Raw genomic sequence first — 17,776 nt, forward strand, 5'->3', positions numbered from 1 at the left:
ACAGCTGTGACATCACAGAGAATGGCTATCAGCAGATACTTTATGGGTCATATTGCATTCTCGGGTTTCTTACTTTCACTTTGTATCACGTATAGCCACCATTTTAGGAAAAACTGATTCGCTACCGCAAAGAGCGAGGAAATTCCTAAGCTTCGAACTGAATTCCGCTTTGGATGCTTCTGTTTAATCAACACTAATGTCAATATTTATGGAGCTTGTCCAGCTGGACATTATGACATAAAGTAGCGGTCATGAGGACAGACATATTCAGCATACTGTATATTAGATTAAATGGAATGAAATCCAGATAACATAAAAATTAAGGGTAGTGACCCTTTAAAATCTTTCTTCATGCTATCTGTACCATAGTTTGTTGCAGCACAGTTATCACATACTGTATAACTCCACTGTTTATTAGCTTTAATAGGTGGTACAGTCTTCTGGCTGGCTTGGTGTTAGCCTGAAAAGGGTAGGATAAATTCCTGGGAGACCCCAACATGTCATACACGACTATGCAGGGCAATTGGGGCATTTTCAGACTGAATCAAATCCAATGGACAAATCACCTGATAAGCTTTAATCCAATAAGCATTTGGGTTTATACAGCTTGGAGATGAAAAATATGCATATAAAAATGATATGGGGTGAAATCACTCACTGGCCTAATAATTGAGTGTAGTTTATAACTTGATGCATATTGTAGGCGTACATTTACTGTTGTGTGTTGTGTAGACTTCATGAAACCTCCATAAGTGCAGGTACAAAACACAGTAGAGCTTTTACAAGGAGGTCAATGACAAAAAACACTTTGTGTTTTCTATATCTCCCAAAGCCTATACAGAAGTTCAGGGAAAGTAATAAAAATAAATGTGATCTACAATTCTTAACAAGAAATGCTAGAATTTCTGCATCAAGTAACAATCGGATTTTGCTTGAGGAAGATACCTAAGGACTTTTAAAGGATTTATATTTATATTCCCTTATCCTACTTTTAAATTTGTCTTTTAAATATTTACTTTTAATATAAAATTTTGCTGAATACACACAAAGGGCAAATATATTTTACATACTGACTCACATGCACATGTAAATATATAAATGAAATTGATAACAGGTTAAATGCAAAGTATTTGAAATATAATTTTACATAGTAAGGCCTCATGCACACGACCGTTCCATTTTTTTCCGGTCCGCAAACCGCAGATCCGCAAAAAACAGAAGACGCCCTCATGCCTTCCGCAATTTGCGGAACGGAACGGGCGGCTGTCAATATAAATGCCTATTCTTGTCCGCAAAGCGCGAACAAGAATAGTACGTTATATTTTTTTAGCGGGGACACGGAACGAAGCAACGGATGCGGACAGCACACGGAGTGCTGTCCGCATCTTTTGCGGCCCCATTGAAGTGAATGGGTCCGCATCAGAGCCGCCAAAACGGCGACTTGGATGTGGACCCAAACAACGGCCGTGTGCATAAGGCCTAATATAGTACATAAGGCTGAAAAAAGACATTTGTCCATCCAGTTCGGCCTGTCATTCTACAAGTTGATCCAGAGTAAGGCAAAAAAAATAACTGCTTGAAGAGGTATTAAGTTTTTTATTTTTCAAATGTGTTTGTTTATAAAATAGGAAATCATATAATTTACACATATTTAACGTTCTGCATACTTATATCCATCAAGTTCATCCAAGGGATAGGTGGCGACTTATTTCTAGACGTTTTTAGAAGTGTTAATTTAATTAACTTTTAACCTCTTCCGGACACAGGGCGTACCGGTACGTTCTGTGTATTTCGGATCACCGGCGTACGGTGATCGGAACAAGATGCCTGCTCAAATCATTGAGCAGGCACCTTGGGTCAATGCGCAGGGGGGGTCCCGTTTGCGGCTTTTACATGGTGCGGCGGCGTTGCCATCGCGTCCCAATGCGGCTGTAGGGGGGACCCGATGGTATGGAAGGCAGCGCAATGCCTTCCTGAGGCATCGGCGCTGCCTTCCTGTGACGAGCCTGTGAGATCCAGTCCCCGCCATCAAAAAGGCATATGCCCACCAAAATAGTACCAATCTAACCGTCACCTCATCCCACAAAAAATTAGCCCCTACCTGAGACAATAGCCCAAAAAATAAAAAAACTATGGCTCAGAATATGGAGACACTAAAACATCATTTTCTTTGTTTTAAAAAAGCTGTTATTGTGTAAAACTTACATAAATAAAAAAAAAGTATACATATTTGGTATCGCCGCGTCCGTATCGACCGGCTCTATAAAAATATAACATGACCTAACCCCTTTAGGTAAATACTGTAAAAAAAAAAAAACGGTGTAAAAAAAGCCATTTTTTGTCGCCTTGCATCACAAAAAGTGTAATAGCAAGCAATCAAAAAGTCACACGCACTCCAAAATAGTGCCAATCAAACCTCATCATCTCATCCCGCAAAAATCATACCCTACCCAAGATAATCGCCCAAAAACTGAAAAAACTATGGCTCTCAGATTATGGAAACACTAAAACATTATTTTTTTTGTTTCAAAAATAAAATCATTGTGTAAAACTTACATAAATAAAAAAAAATATATACATATCAAGTATCGACACATCCGTAATAACTTGCTCTATAAAAATATCATATGACCTAACCCATCAGGTGAATACCGTAAAAAAATAAAAATAAAAACGGTGTAAAAAAAGCCATTTTTTGTCACCTTATATCACAAAAAGTGTAATAGCAAGTGATCAAAAAGTCAAACGCACCCCAAAATAGTGCCAATCAAACCGTCATCTCATCCCGCAAAAATCATACCCTACCCAAGATATTCGCCCAAAAACTGAAAAAAACTATGGCTCTCAGACTATGGAAACACTAAAACATGATTTTTTTGTTTCAAAAATGAAATCATTGTATAAAACTTACATAAATAAATAAAAAATATACATATTAGGTATCGCCGCGTTCGTGACAACCTGGTCTATAAAATACCACATGAGGTAACCTGTCAGATGAATGTTGTAAATAACAAAAAATAAAAACGCTGCCAAAACAGCAATTTCTTGTTACCTTGTCACACAAAAGTGTAATATAGAGCAACAAAAAATCATATGTACCCTAAAATAGTACCAACAAAACTGCCACCCTATCCCGCAGTTTCTAAAATGGGGTCACTTTTTTGGAGTTTCAAATGGGACATGGTGTTAAAAAAACAGTCAAGCAAACTCTGCCTTCCAAAAACCGTATGGCATTCCTTTCCTTCTGCGCCCTGCCGTGTGCCCGTACAGCGGTTTATGACCACATATTGGGGTGTTTCTGTAAACTACAGAATCAGAGCCATAAATATGGAGTTTTGTTTGGCTGTTAACCTTTGCTTTGTAACTGGAAAAAAATTATTAAAATGGAAAATCTGCCAAAAAAGTGAAATTTTGAAATTGTATCTCTATTTTCCATTAATCCTTGTGGAACACCTAAAGGGTTAACAAAGTTTGTAAAATCAGTTTTGAATACATTGAGGGGTGTAGTTTATAGAATGGGGTCAGTTTTTTTCAGTTTCTACTCTAGGGGTGCATCAGGGGGGCTTCAAATGGGACATGGTGTCAAAAAACCAGTCCAGCAAAATCTGCCTTCCAAAAACCGTATGGCATTCCTTTCCTTCTGCGCGCTGCTGTGTGCCCATACAGCGGTTTACGACCACATATGGGGTGTTTATGTAAACTACAGAATCAGAGCCATAAATATTGAGTTTTGTTTGGCTGTTAACCCTTGCTTTGTAACTGGAAAAAAATTATTAAAATGGAAAATCTGCCAAAAAAGGGAAATTTTGAAATTGTATCTCTATTTTCTATTAATTCTTGTGGAACGCCTAAAGGGTTAACAGAGTTTGTAAAATCAGTTTTGAATACCATGAGGGGTGTAGTTTCTAGAATGGGGTAATTTTTGGGTGGTTTCTATTATGTAAGCCTCACAAAGTGACTTCAGATCTGAACTGGTCCTTGAAAAGTGGGTTTTTGAAAATTTCTGAAAAATTTCAAGATTTGCTTTTAAACTTCTAAGCCTTGTAAGATCCCCAAAAAATAAAATGTCATTCCCAAAATGATCCAAATATGAAGTAGACATATGGGGAATGTAAAGAAATAACTATTTTTGTAGGTATTACTATGTATTATAGAAGTAGAGAAATTGAAACTTGGAAATTTTACAAATTTGGTATTTCTTTATAAATAAAAAAAAAAAATGTTGACTCCATTTTACCAGTGTCATGAAGTACAATATGTGATGAAAAAACTATCTCAGAAATGCCGGGATAAGTCAAAGCTTTTTAAAGTCATCACAACATAAAGTGACACTGGTCAGATTTGCAAAAAATGGCCTAGTCCTTAAGGTGAAATATGGCTGTGTCCTTAAGGAGTTAAGAATTCATCTAAGCCCTTTTTAAAACTATCCACTGTCACTGTTGTAACCATGTCCAGAAGTAATCTATTTCACAGATTCACAGTTCTTACAGTAAATAAGCTTTGATGCTTCTTGAGACTGAAGTTTTTCTTCTCCAGTTGAAGGCTTTTGCGGGCATTTTACATGGAACAGCTTTTCACCGTATTTTTTTGTATGGCCCATTTATATATTTATATAGGTTAATCATGTCTCCCCTTAGTTGTATCTTCTCAAGACTAAATAAATTTGATTTGTTTAATCTAACTTCATAACTAAGACCCTCCATATCAGTTTAGTTGCTCTCCTTTGTACTTTTTCCAGTTTCAAAGCATCCTTTCTATGAACTGCATATTCCAGATGAGGCCGCACAAAAGCTTTAAACATTGTTAATATTACATCCCTGCCCCGCGAGTCCATGCCTCTCTTAATACATGACGACAATATCCTGGTAGTCTTAGAAGCAGCTGATTGACATTGTATGCTGTTATTTAATCTACGATCTTCAATGACACCCAAATCCTTCTCTATAAGTGACTTTCCCAGTGTTACATCACCTAGGACATATGAAGCACGGAGAATATTACTACCAACATGTATAACTTTACATTTATCCACATTGAACCTCATTTGCCAAGTTGATGCCCAATCACTCAGAGTGTTCAAGTCAGCTTGTAGTTTATGGACATCTTCCATAGACTGTACAGTACTATATAGCTTGGTGTCATCTGCAAAAATAGAAATGGTGCTAATAATCCCATCCTCGATATCATTAATAAATAAATTAAATAATAGGGAACCCAGCACTGACAGCTCATATGACTGATTCCATGTATGGTCCTATGCATTTTACAGGAATAAAGTGGACTGGACCATTTTTCTTTCTTTAGGGAGAGGCTGCTGTATAGATATAATAAAGGTCTGCAGCAAAAATATAAACACTGTAGATGTGTATTTAAAAATTGTAGATGTATATTTAAAAATTGTATATATATATATATATATATATATATATATAGATATAGATATAAATAAATGTAATCATTAAAACCAGAGTACCTCTTTAAATTACAAGTGTGTTAGTATAATTTTAAAAAAAGTAATGTCTGCCAAGTTTAACCAATAGGAGGAAGTCAGAGAGAAATTGGAGGGTGGTGGAAACACATATGAGCTTAAAATAAAATATAACATTCATTTGAGTTCATAAATGGCCAAGTAATATTCCTACTAAAGTAAAAAGAATACATAAATATCTTAAACTGAACTGCAGTACTTCGCCATGGCCACTATACAGTTAACAGAACCTTGTGCTTCCAGCTCTGTCCACTGAATACTTTCTGGCACCTGTGGCTCCCCGAAACAGCTTATTGGTAAGGGTACATGGTAACTGGTCCACCACCAATTTAGTATTGATGACTGATTCCTGACGATAGGGCATCAATAGCTAATTATGCTCCTTTAATATTTTCCTTTAATATTATACTCCTTTAATATTTTCTAATATTTTCTTTTGTGTATTTTATATTGTAATTGTAGACAAAAGTTGTGTGGGCCAAATTCAATTGAAGTAAAAGTAACCCCAATATGGAAGCTATTATTTAAGGAGGTAAGATTATGCAATAGAATCCATTCCTTTTAAGTATGCGTCATATATTAGTATATCCTTGTATAAAATGTAGTTCAGTGAAGTATTGTATGTCTTTGGTAACAACACAACTAAATATTTAATTGAGCCTTTCACTTTTGAAGTCATCTGCATCTTCACTAAGCGGAATTATAGTTGGTCTCCAAGCTTTGTTTTTTTATCAGTTTGTAAGATTGGTACTCAATATAATTTTTGTAAATATATGCACTATGGTAAGGTATTGCATGATTCTACACTGCAGTGGTAGATACTAGTTGTACATAGGCCACATTGATGACTATGATGAGCTATATAATGATTAGAGTTCAGCAACATTCAGTGTCTCCTGTCTTCCTTGATTGGAGATGTTCTTTTTCTTCTACATTCCACCTACCACTATGGCAACTTCTTCTGACAACTGCAGAGTATATATCCTAGACGTTTTTTGGCCCCTCACTTCTGCAATAGTTTTGCATTTATCCATTATTCAATGCATAGTTTCAATGCATAGTCTTATCATCTAACATTCAATTTTTTATCATGCAAGGAGAGTGGGAGGGTTAATGTTTATATATGTTTTGTATATATGCTGTGGTCATTTTTCTCTTTTTATTTTTATGACTTTTTTTTCAAAATAATTGGGATTTTATTTTCTCCTTTTTCACACACATTTTGCTCAGCCTCCCATTCTCTCTTATATTACTTTTCTCCTATAATTTTCTCTCTAGCTATAAGAGCCTATAATTTACCTGTTTTATATCTGCAAAGAACTTCAGAGATATTTATCATATAAAAATGAGGTATTAGTTCATATATAACCTTTGTATTTTGTGTTATGTTCTGTTGTTTCTATATAAAGTTTATCATATAATGCAGGATGTTTTTTTTAAATCTTTTTCCTTCTGTGATTTTTTTTTAAGGAGACACCTGTCAGAAAGGGGTGTTTTCTTTCAGAAACATTCTAAACTATACTATACCATGAAAATGAAGAGTTTTGTATACCAAATAATGCAGCTTTTTCAAATTACAGTATTTTTTATTTTTTAATTATTACATTACTTAAAAAAAAAGTAAAATCCTATTGTGGGATTACCATTTTATGACTTATGGCTCCTGTATGCTAAAACATTATGGGGGTCATTTATAATCAATCACATATACGTCACTTTTTGGTGTATAAAATTTTAAGATCTTGACGCACTGATTTTTTGCAGCAAAATCTGCAACTTTTTCCTGCTCACTCCACTTTTCTTAAGTGCTGAGTAAAAGGGGTGTGGTCTGGGTGGGAAAGAGGGCAGGCCAGCAGGTTCATTTATCGTATTCCTCGCTAGTTTTTGGAGTGGAAAATGTCTTAAAGGGAATCTGTCACCTAGTTTGAGCATATTAAACTGTTAACATAGCAATGTTCAATAAAGTACCTTCATTCCAGCAAGGGTCTTCTTTCTTTTATTCAAGTTTTAATTTTGATCAAAAAGCGATTTTTCGAATATGCTAATTAAGCTTCAAGGTGCCCAGAGGGGCATTATTCCTCTCCTCAAGCGCCCAGTAACGCCCCCCTGCAATGCCCAGCCCGCCTTTCTTCCAAGCCCAGCACGCCTCCTAAGAAATAAAATGCGTCCTCCTTTCTTTCCCCAGGGATCTCGCACAGCTGCAGTATCGCCGACTGCTTGCGCCTGTCCGATCCTACGGCTCCTGAGGGCAACAGCCTCAATAGTGTCACTGGGCATGCGCCGAGCCCAGTGACGTAATCAGAGCGATGTTGCCCGTCAGGAGCCGTAGTATAGAACAGACGTAGGCAGTCGGCGATACTGCGGCTGTGCAAGATCTCTGGGGAAAGAAAGGAGGACGCAAGGATCGTGGGGTGAATAAATTACATGACGTAGCGGAGGGGGCGGCGCTGTTCGGCAAGGATGTGGGAGTAAATTTATTTCTTAGGAGGCGTGCTGGGTTTGGAAGGAAGGCAGGCTGGGCATTGCAGAGGGGCGTTACTGGGCACTTAAGGAGAGGAATAACGCCCCTGTGAGCACCTTGGAGCGTAATTAGCATATTTGAAAAATCGCTTTTTGATCAAAATGAGAACTTGAATAAAAGAAAGAAGACACATGCTGGGATGAAGGTACTTTATTAAACATCGCTATGTTAACAGTTTAATATGCTCAAACTAGGTGACAGATTCCCTTGAAATACACGCCAGCAAGGAAGCTGAGTAGATTTAAGTATGTTGAATGGCCTGCTGGAGGAAGTATCAAACTTATCTAGAGGCCTGCACCTCTCGAGCCTCAAATACCATTGGATCACAAATACAACCTTCTATGGACTACTGTAGATAGAAATATGAGTATGCTATAATTTACTGTTTCTATCTTTTCACAGATTTTAAACCCAATTTACTGTTTTGAAGTTTACTCAATAAGTACATGGCTTGCAATTGGTTATATTGAGTATTCCATTGCCATATTACTGTTGACTATTTTATCTGTTCTTGCGACAATTTATTTATTGAGAAAGGTGAGGATTTTTTTATATAGCTGAATTTTTTTAAGTATGTGATAACCTATTTTGTGACTATCATCATAGGTATAGAGAAACATTTCTGCAGACTCAGAGTTCATAAGGTTCTTCACTTAATGCTGTAGTAGATCTAATTGATGGACATGATCTGGTAACACAGATTTATTGTCTCAAGATTTGATGTTTTCTGTAGTAAGTCCAATATTAAAATTTTACCTTTTAATGTACGTTCCCAAAAAATGTAGATAGCCTCTAGTAAATGATTTGTGTGCCTCCCAAACTATACCAGAGGATGCCTTATGTTTTATTGGATGTTAATTCAGCCTTCAGTTTGCAGAGTTTTTTAGGTAAAATAGATACAGTGGATATAAAAAGCCTACACACCCCTGTTAAAATGTCAGGTTTCTGTGATGTAAAAAAATGAGACAAAGATAAATAATTTCAGACCTTTTTCCACCTTTAATGTTACCTATAAACTGTACAACTCAATTGAAAAACAAACTAAAATCTTTTAGGTAGAGGGAAGAAAAAATATAAAAATAAAATAATATGGTTGCATAAGTGTGCACACCCTTAAACTAATACTTTGTTCAAGCACCTTTTGATTACAGCACTCAGTCTTTTTGGGTATGAGTCTATTAGCATGGCACATTTTGACTTGGCAAGATTTGCCCACTCTTCTTTGCAAAAACACTCCAAATCTGTCAGATTGCGAGGGCATCTCCTGTGCACAGCTCTCTTCACATCACCCCACATATTTGCAATATGATTCAGGTCTGGGCTCTGGGTGGGCCATTCCAAAACGTTAATCTTCTTCTGGTGAAGCCATTCCTTTGTTGATTTGGATGTATGCTTTGGGTCGTTGTCATGCTGAAAGATGAAGTTCCTCTTCATGTTCAGCTTTCTTAGCAGAAGCCTGAAGGTTTTGTGCCAATATTGACTGGTATTTGGAACTGTTCATAATTCCCTCTAGCTTAACTAAGGCCCCAGTTCCAGCTGAAGAAAAACAGCCCCAAAGCATAATGCTGCCACCACCATGCTTCACTGTGGGTATGGTGTTCTTTTGGTGATGTGCAGTGTTGTTTTTGCGCCAAACATATCTTTTGGAATTATGGCCAAAAGTTCAACCTTGGTTTCATCAGACCATAACACCTTTTCCCACATGCTTTTGGGAGACTTCAGATGTGTTTTTGCAAAATGTTGCCTGGCTTGGATGTTTTTCTTCGTAAGAAAAGGCTTTTGTCTTGCTACTCTACCCCATAGCCCAGACATATGAAGAATACGGGATATTGTTGTCACATGTACCACACAGCCAGTACTTGCCAGATATTCCTGCAGCTCCTTTAACCACCTCAGCCCCCTTAGCTTAAACACCCTTAATGACCAGGCCACTTTTTACACTTCTGACCTACACTACTTTCACAGTTTATTGCTCGGTCATGCAACTTACCACCCAAATGAATTTTACCTCCCTTTCTTCTCACTAATAGAGCTTTCATTTGGTGGTATTTCATTGCTGCTGACATTTTTACTTTTTTTGTTATTAATCGAAATTTAACGATTTTTTTGCAAAAAAATGTCATTTTTCACTTTCAGGTGTAAAATTTTGCAAAAAAAACGACATCCATATATAAATTTTTCTCTAAATTTATTGTTCTACATGTCTTTGATAAAAAAAAAATGTTTGGGTAAAAAAAAAAAATGGTTTGGGTAAAAGTTATAGCGTTTACAAACTATGGTACAAAAATGTGAATTTCCGCTTTTTGAAGCAGCTCTGACTTTCTGAGCACCTGTCATGTTTCCTGAGGTTCTACAATGCCCAGACAGTACAAAAACCCCACAAATGACCCCATTTTGGAAAGAGCACCTTTCGGATTTCACCGGCCAATTTTTACAGATTTTGATTTCAAACAACTTACCACACATTTGGGCCCCTAGAATGCCAGGGCAGTATTACTACCCCACAAGTGACCCCATTTCGGAAAGTAGACACCCTAAGGTATTCGCTGATGGGCATAGTGAGTTCATAGAACTTTTTATTTTTTGTCACAAGTTAGTGGAAAATGATGATTATTTTTTTTTTTTTCTTACAAAGTCTCATATTCCACTAACTTGTGACAAAAAATAAAAACTTCCATGAACTCACTATGCCCATAAGCGACTACCTTGGGGTGTCTTCTTTCCAAAATGGGGTCACTTGTGGGGTAGTTATACTGCCCTGGCATTCTAGGGGCCCAAATGTGTGGTAAGTTGTTTGAAATGAAAATCTGTAAAAATTGGCCGGTGAAATCCGAAAGGTGCTCTTTGGAATATGGGCCCCTTTGCCCACCTAGGCTGCAAAAAAGTGTCACACATGTGGTATCTCCGTACTCAGGAGAAGTTGGGGAATGTGTTTTGGGGTGTCATTTTACATATACCCATGCTGGGTGAGATAAATATCTTGGTCAAATGCCAACTTTGTATAAAAAAATGGGAAAAGTTGTCTTTTGCCAAGATATTTCTCTCACCCAGCATGGGTATATGTAAAATGACACCCCAAAACACATTCCCCAACTTCTCCTGAGTACGGAGATACCACATGTGTGACACTTTTTTGCAGCCTAGGTGGGCAAAGGGGCCCATATTCCAAAGAGCACCTTTAGGATTTCACAGGCCAATTTTTACAGATTTTGATTTTAAACAACTTACCACACATTTGGGCCCCTAGAATGCCAGGGAAGTATAACTACCCCACAAGTGACCCCATTTTGGAAAGAAGACACCCCAAGGTATTCGCTGATGGGCATAGTGAGTTCATGGAAGTTTTTATTTTTTGTCACAAGTTAGTGGAATATGAGACTTTGTAAGAAAAAAAAAAAATCATCATTTTCCGCTAACTTGTGACAAAAAATAAAAAATTCTAGGAACTCGCCATGCCCCTCACGAAATACCTTGGGGTGTCTTCTTTCCAAAATGGGGTCACTTGTGGGGTAGTTATACTGCCCTGGCATTCTAGGGGCCCTAATGTGTGGTAAGTAGGTAAATGACCTGTGAAATCCGAAAGGTGCTCTTTGGAATGTGGGCCCCTTTGCCCACCTAGGCTGCAAAAAAGTGTCACACATGTGGTTTCGCCGTATTCAGGAGAAGTTGGGCAATGTGTTTTGGGTGTCTTTTTACATATACTCATGCTGGGTGAGAGAAATATCTCGGCAAAAGACAACTTTTCCCATTTTTTTATACAAAGTTGGCATTTGACCAAGATATTTATCTCACCCAGCATGGGTATATGTAAAATGACACCCCAAAACACATTGCCCAACTTCTCCTGAGTACGGCGATACCAGATGTGTGACACTTTTTTGCAGCCTAGATGCGCAAAGGGGCCCAAATTCCGTTTATGAGGGCATCTTTAGACATTTGGATCCCAGACTTCTTCTCACGCTTTAGGGCCCCTAGAATGCCAGGGCAGTATAAATACCCCACATGTGACCCCATTTTGGAAAGAAGACACCCCAAGGTATTCAATGAGGGGCATGGCGAGTTCATAGAAATTTATTTTTTTGGGCACAAGTTAGTGGAAATATTTTTTTTTTTTTTTTTTCTCACAAAGTCTCCCTTTCCGCTAACTTGGGACAAAAATTTCAATCTTTCATGGACTCAATATGCCCCTCACAGAATACCTTGGGGTGTCTTCTTTCCGAAATGGGGTCACATGTGGGGTATTTTTACTGCCATGGCATTCTAGGGGCCCTAAAGAATGAGAAGAAGTCTGGAATATAAATGTGTAAAATTTTTTACGCATTTGGATTCCGTGAGGGGTATGGTGAGTTCATGTGAGATTTTATTTTTTGACACAAGTTAGTGGAATATGAGACTTTTGTAAGAAAAAGAAAATAATATCCGCTAACTTGGGCCAAAAAAATGTCTGAATGGAGCCTTACAGAGGGGTGATCAATGACAGGGGGGTGATCAATGACAGGGTGGTGATCAGGGAGTCTATATGGGGTGATCACCCCCCGTCATTGATCACCCCCCTATAAGGCTCCATTCAGATGTCCGTATGTGTTTTGCAGATCCGATCCATCTATCAGTGGATCTGTAAAATTCATACGGACATCTGAATGCAGCCTTACAGGGGGGTGATCAATGACAGGGGGGTGATCAATGACAGGGGGGTGATCAGGGAGTCTATATGGGGGGATCACTCCCCTGTAAGGCTCCATTCAGATGTCCGTATGTGTTTTGCGGATCCGATCCATGTATCAGTGGATCTGTAAAAATCATACGGACATCTGAATGCAGCCTTACAGGGGGGTGATCAATGACAGGGGGGTGATCAGGGAGTCTATATGGGGTGATCACCTCCGCCATTTATCACTCCCCTGTAAGGCTCCATTCAGACGTCCGTATGTGTTTTGCGGATCCGATCCATCTATCAGTGGATCCGTAAAATTCATACGGACATCTGAATGCAGCCTTACAGGGGGGTGATCAATGACAGGGTGGTGATCAATGACAGGGGGGTGATCAGGGAGTCTATATGGGGTGATCACTCCCCTGTAAGGCTCCATTCAGATGTCCGTATGTGTTTTGCGGATCCGATCCATGTATCAGTGGATCCGTAAAAATCATACGGACATCTGAATGCAGCCTTACAGGGGGGTGATCAATGACAGGGGGTGATCAATGACAGGGGGGTGATCAGGGAGTCTATATGGGGTGATCACCTCCGCCATTGATCACTCCCCTGTAAGGCTCCATTCAGACGTCCGTATGTGTTTTGCGGATCCGATCCATCTATCAGTGGATCCGTAAAATTCATACGGACGTCTGAATGGAGCCTTACATGGGGGTGATCAATGACAGGGGGGTGATCAATGACAGGGGGGCGATCAGGGAGTCTATATGGGGTGATCACTCCCCTGTAAGGCTCCATTCAGATGTCCGTATGCGTTTTGCGGATCCGATCCATCTATCAGTGGATCCGTAAAATTCATACGGACCTCTGAATGGAGCCTTACAGGGGGGTGATCAATGACAGGGGGGTGATCAATGACAGGGGGGTGATCAATGACAGGGGGGTGATCAGGGAGTCTATATGGGGTGATCACCTCCGTCATTGATCACTCCCCTGTAAGGCTCCATTCAGACGTCCGTATGCGTTTTGCGGATCCGATCCATCTATCAGTGGATCCGTAAAATTCATACGGACGTCTGAATGGAGCCTTACATGGGGGTGATCAATGACAGGGGGGTGATCAATGACAGGGGGGCGATCAGGGAGTCTATATGGGGTGATCACTCCCCTGTAAGGCTCCATTCAGATGTCCGTATGCGTTTTGCGGATCCGATCCATCTATCAGTGGATCCGTAAAATTCATACGGACCTCTGAATGGAGCCTTACAGGGGGGTGATCAATGACAGGGGGGTGATCAATGACAGGCGGTGATCAGGGAGTCTATATAGGGTGATCAGGGGTGATCAAGGGTAAATAAGGGGTTAATAAGTGACAGGGGGGGTGTAGTGTAGTGGTGCTTGGTGCAACATATTACTGAGCTACCTGTGTCCTCTGGTGGTCGATCCAAACAAAGGGGACCACCAGAGGACCAGGTAGCAGGTATATTAGACGCTGTTATCAAAACAGTGTCTAATATACCTGTTAGGGGTTAAAAAAATCGCATCTCCAGCCTGCCAGCGAACGATCGCCGCTGGCAGGCTGGAGATCCACTCGCTTACCTTCCGTTCCTGTGAGCGCGCGCGCCTGTGTGCGCGCGTTCACAGGAAATCTCGCGTCTCGCGAGATGACGCACGGATGCGTCCAGGAGGAATGAATCAACCACCTTCCGGACGCATCCGTGCGTTAGGCGGTCGGGAAGTGGTTAATGTTGTTGTAGGCCTCTTGGTAGCCTCCCAGACCAGTTTTATTCTCGTCTTTTCATAAATTTTGGAGGGACGTCCAGTTCTTGGTAATGTCACTGTTGTGCCATATTTTCTCCACTTAATGATGACTGTCTTCACTGTGTTCCATGGTATATCTAATGCCTTGGAAATTCTTTTGTACCCTTCTGACTGATACCTTAACAATGAGATCCCTCTGATGCTTTGGAAGCTCTCGGTGGACCATGGCTTTTGATGTGGGATGCAACTAAGAAAATTTCAGGAAAGACCAACTTGAGCAGCTGAACTTTATTTGGGGTTAATCAGAGGCACTTTAAATGATGGCAGGTGTATGCTGACTCCTATTTAACATGATTTTGAATGTGATTGCTTAATTCTGAACACAGCTACATCCCCAGTTATAAGAGGGTGCGCACACTTATGCAACAACATTATTATTTTTTTGTTTGTTTGCTTCCCTCCATCTAAAAGATTTCAGTTTGTTTTTCAATTGAGTGGTACAGTTTATAGGTCACATTAAAGGATAACTGTCACATTTAGACCCTAATTTCAATTTTCATATATGTAGTTACTAATAACATGATATTCCAAAATCAGTTACTATTAGACTGACTTACCCCATAATTATTCAGATTCAGCCCTTAGCAACCAGTCTGCATAAAACTGCAATTTTACTATTCAGTTAAGATGGCCGCCACTGCCCTCACCCTGAGGCTAATCCGCCTGCCCTAACTACCCACAATGCAGCTCCTCACATGCACTAGCCAGTAACAATAGCCCCCCAAAAGTGTCAGTAACCAAAGCCCTCCCCCTAATGGGTTAATCTCCTGTATCACAAAGGGGTCCTCTTACCACATGTTGCTTTCATTTATACACTGAGCAGGTGGCAGATCTCCCTTCCCTGGTCTGTGCTGCTCCAACTCTGCATTCTCCAGCTCTGCTGAGTGAGGGAGCGTCTGCCAAGCGCAGAGACAGGGAGAAGTGCACACAGCCCAGGCACTGTTATCAGCTGCTGGGGAGGACCTGGCTTTAAAGGGAACCTGTCACCTCTACTATGCTACCCTCACCGAGCATTTCTAAATGTTCATTGTGTTACCCTAAACATATAAATTACACTTTTTTAATTTCATTTGCAGACAAATTCAATAAGTATTATGCATTTTTGTACTTCCCCCCTTTTATGCAAATTAACATAAAAGAGTCATATCTTACTTGTGTGACCAGAGAAGAGTCATATTTTCAAGCTCTGACTCATCTCAGGTTAATTTGCATATGTATCAAATCGGGTTTTTTACACAATAAAAGCACACAGAGCTATGGGGACTGGGTATTGCGGATGTGCTAGCGGCCATCTAGCAACCCATGTTCTCAGCTCTAATCCCAAAATCCAGGTGACAGGTTCTCTTTAATCATTTACTTACATGCCTAGCAACCCTATTTTAAGCACAGGTAAAAGTAGGCAGTACAGGGAACAAAAATGTGGAATTAAGGGGTAATTGAATGCACAGTGAAAAGTTGAAATAGGACCACCAAGGAGATATTAATCACCACAATCGAATACTCCAAAAAAAGGTAGAAAAAGTTCTGAAATGATTTATCTTTGTCTCATTTGTTTACAGCACAGAAACCTGACATTTTAACAGGGGTGTGTAGACTTTTAATTTCCACTGTATGTCACTCAGAAGTTAAGGAGACTAGGGTATGGACTTAACGCAATATGTTGCCATTTATTGTTAATTGTTGCAGAGTGAAAGCATATTTAGTAAAAAAAAGGGGGTCAGTCAGCACTTCCCTAAGCACCACATTATTGCAAATGCTATACTAGCAAGTTAGAGATACTTGGCAAATCGTTTTGTACTAAATTATTTGAGCCCGTCTGCCGAACGTCAAGGCAATCTCTAGTTAGACGGGTTCCTAACACTATATACCTGTTATGTGCCATGGCGGCTAACATACAATTCAGAAAGTGTAGGTTCCACTCACATGCTGGGCTCACCTGAATTTCTGTCATTTTCGGTGCCAAAATGGCCTCCATTGAATCCAGGGAAAGTATTTACCAGCATGCACGCTGGGCCCACTCCACACCACCCCCGGCGCCACATGGTCACCAAGGACTGCAATGAGAGTCCACACACTATCTCTCTCCTGGTGCCATATGGCTTCAGTGAGTGAGGGGGAGTGGGCCAAGCTATATACTAACACTAATTAAAATCAACCTGTGAGACAAACGAGCTGGTCAGGAGTGCACGACTGGGGAGGCAGCCACGCCTCCAGCAAACTGTGAAGTAAAAAAAGGGGGTCAGTCAGCACTTCCCTAAGCACCACATTATTGCAAATGCTATACTAGCAAGTTAGAGATACTTGGCAAATCGTTTTGTACAAAATTATTTGAGCCCGTCTGCCGAACGTCAAGGCAATCTCTAGTTAGACGGGTTCCTAACACTATATACCTGTTAGTATATAGCTTGGCCCACTCCCCCTCACTCACTGAAGCCATATAACACCAGGAGAGAGATAGTGTGTGGACTCTCATTGCAGTCCTTGGTGACCATGTGGCGCCGGGGGTGGTGTGGAGTGGGCCCAGCGTGCATGCTGGTAAATGCTTTCCCTGGATTCAATGGAGGCCATTTTGGCACCGAAAATGACAGAAATTCAGGTGAGCCCAGCATGTGAGTGGAACCTACACTTTCTGAATTGTATGTTAGCCGCCATGGCACATAACAGGTATATAGTGTTAGGAACCCGTCTAACTAGAGATTGCCTTGACGTTCGGCAGACGGGCTCAAATAATTTTGTACAAAACGATTTGCCAAGTATCTCTAACTTGCTAGTATAGCATTTGCAATAATGTGGTGCTATGGGATGTGCTGACTGACCCCCTTTTTTTACTTCACAGTTTGCTGGAGGCGTGGCTGCCTCCCCAGTCGTGCACTCCTGACCAGCTCGTTTGTCTCACAGGTTGATTTTAATTAGTGTTAGTATATAGCTTGGCCCACTCCCCCTCACTCACTGAAGCCATATGGCACCAGGAGAGAGATAGTGTGTGGACTCTCATTGCAGTCCTTGGTGACCATGTGGCGCCGGGGGTGGTGTGGAGTGGGCCCAGCGTGCATGCTGGTAAATGCTTTCCCTGGATTCAATGGAGGCCATTTTGGCACCGAAAATGACAGAAATTCAGGTGAGCCCAGCATGTGAGTGGAACCTACACTTTCTGAATTGTATGTTAGCCGCCATGGCACATAACAGGTATATAGTGTTAGGAACCCGTCTAACTAGAGATAGCCTTGACGTTCGGCAGACGGGCTCAAATAATTTTGTACAAAACGATTTGCCAAGTATCTCTAAC

General features: G+C 40.2%; 1 protein-coding gene across 3 annotated transcripts in view; it reads left to right on the forward strand.

The window, feature by feature from the left end:
- The window catches only part of LOC120997970 (probable cation-transporting ATPase 13A5), a 284,487-nt gene that overhangs the window by 45,919 nt on the left and 220,792 nt on the right, over nt 1–17,776 (forward strand). For all 3 annotated transcript variants that reach the window (XM_040428355.1, XM_040428356.1, XM_040428357.1), the window contains exons 6-7: nt 5,954–6,023; nt 8,415–8,549. In XM_040428355.1, coding sequence (XP_040284289.1) covers nt 5,954–6,023; nt 8,415–8,549 — 205 coding nt within the window. The remainder of the gene's footprint in view (nt 1–5,953; nt 6,024–8,414; nt 8,550–17,776) is intronic.

Source organism: Bufo bufo, chromosome 4, assembly GCF_905171765.1.
Source record: "Bufo bufo chromosome 4, aBufBuf1.1, whole genome shotgun sequence".
NCBI classification, from domain to species: domain Eukaryota; kingdom Metazoa; phylum Chordata; class Amphibia; order Anura; family Bufonidae; genus Bufo; species Bufo bufo.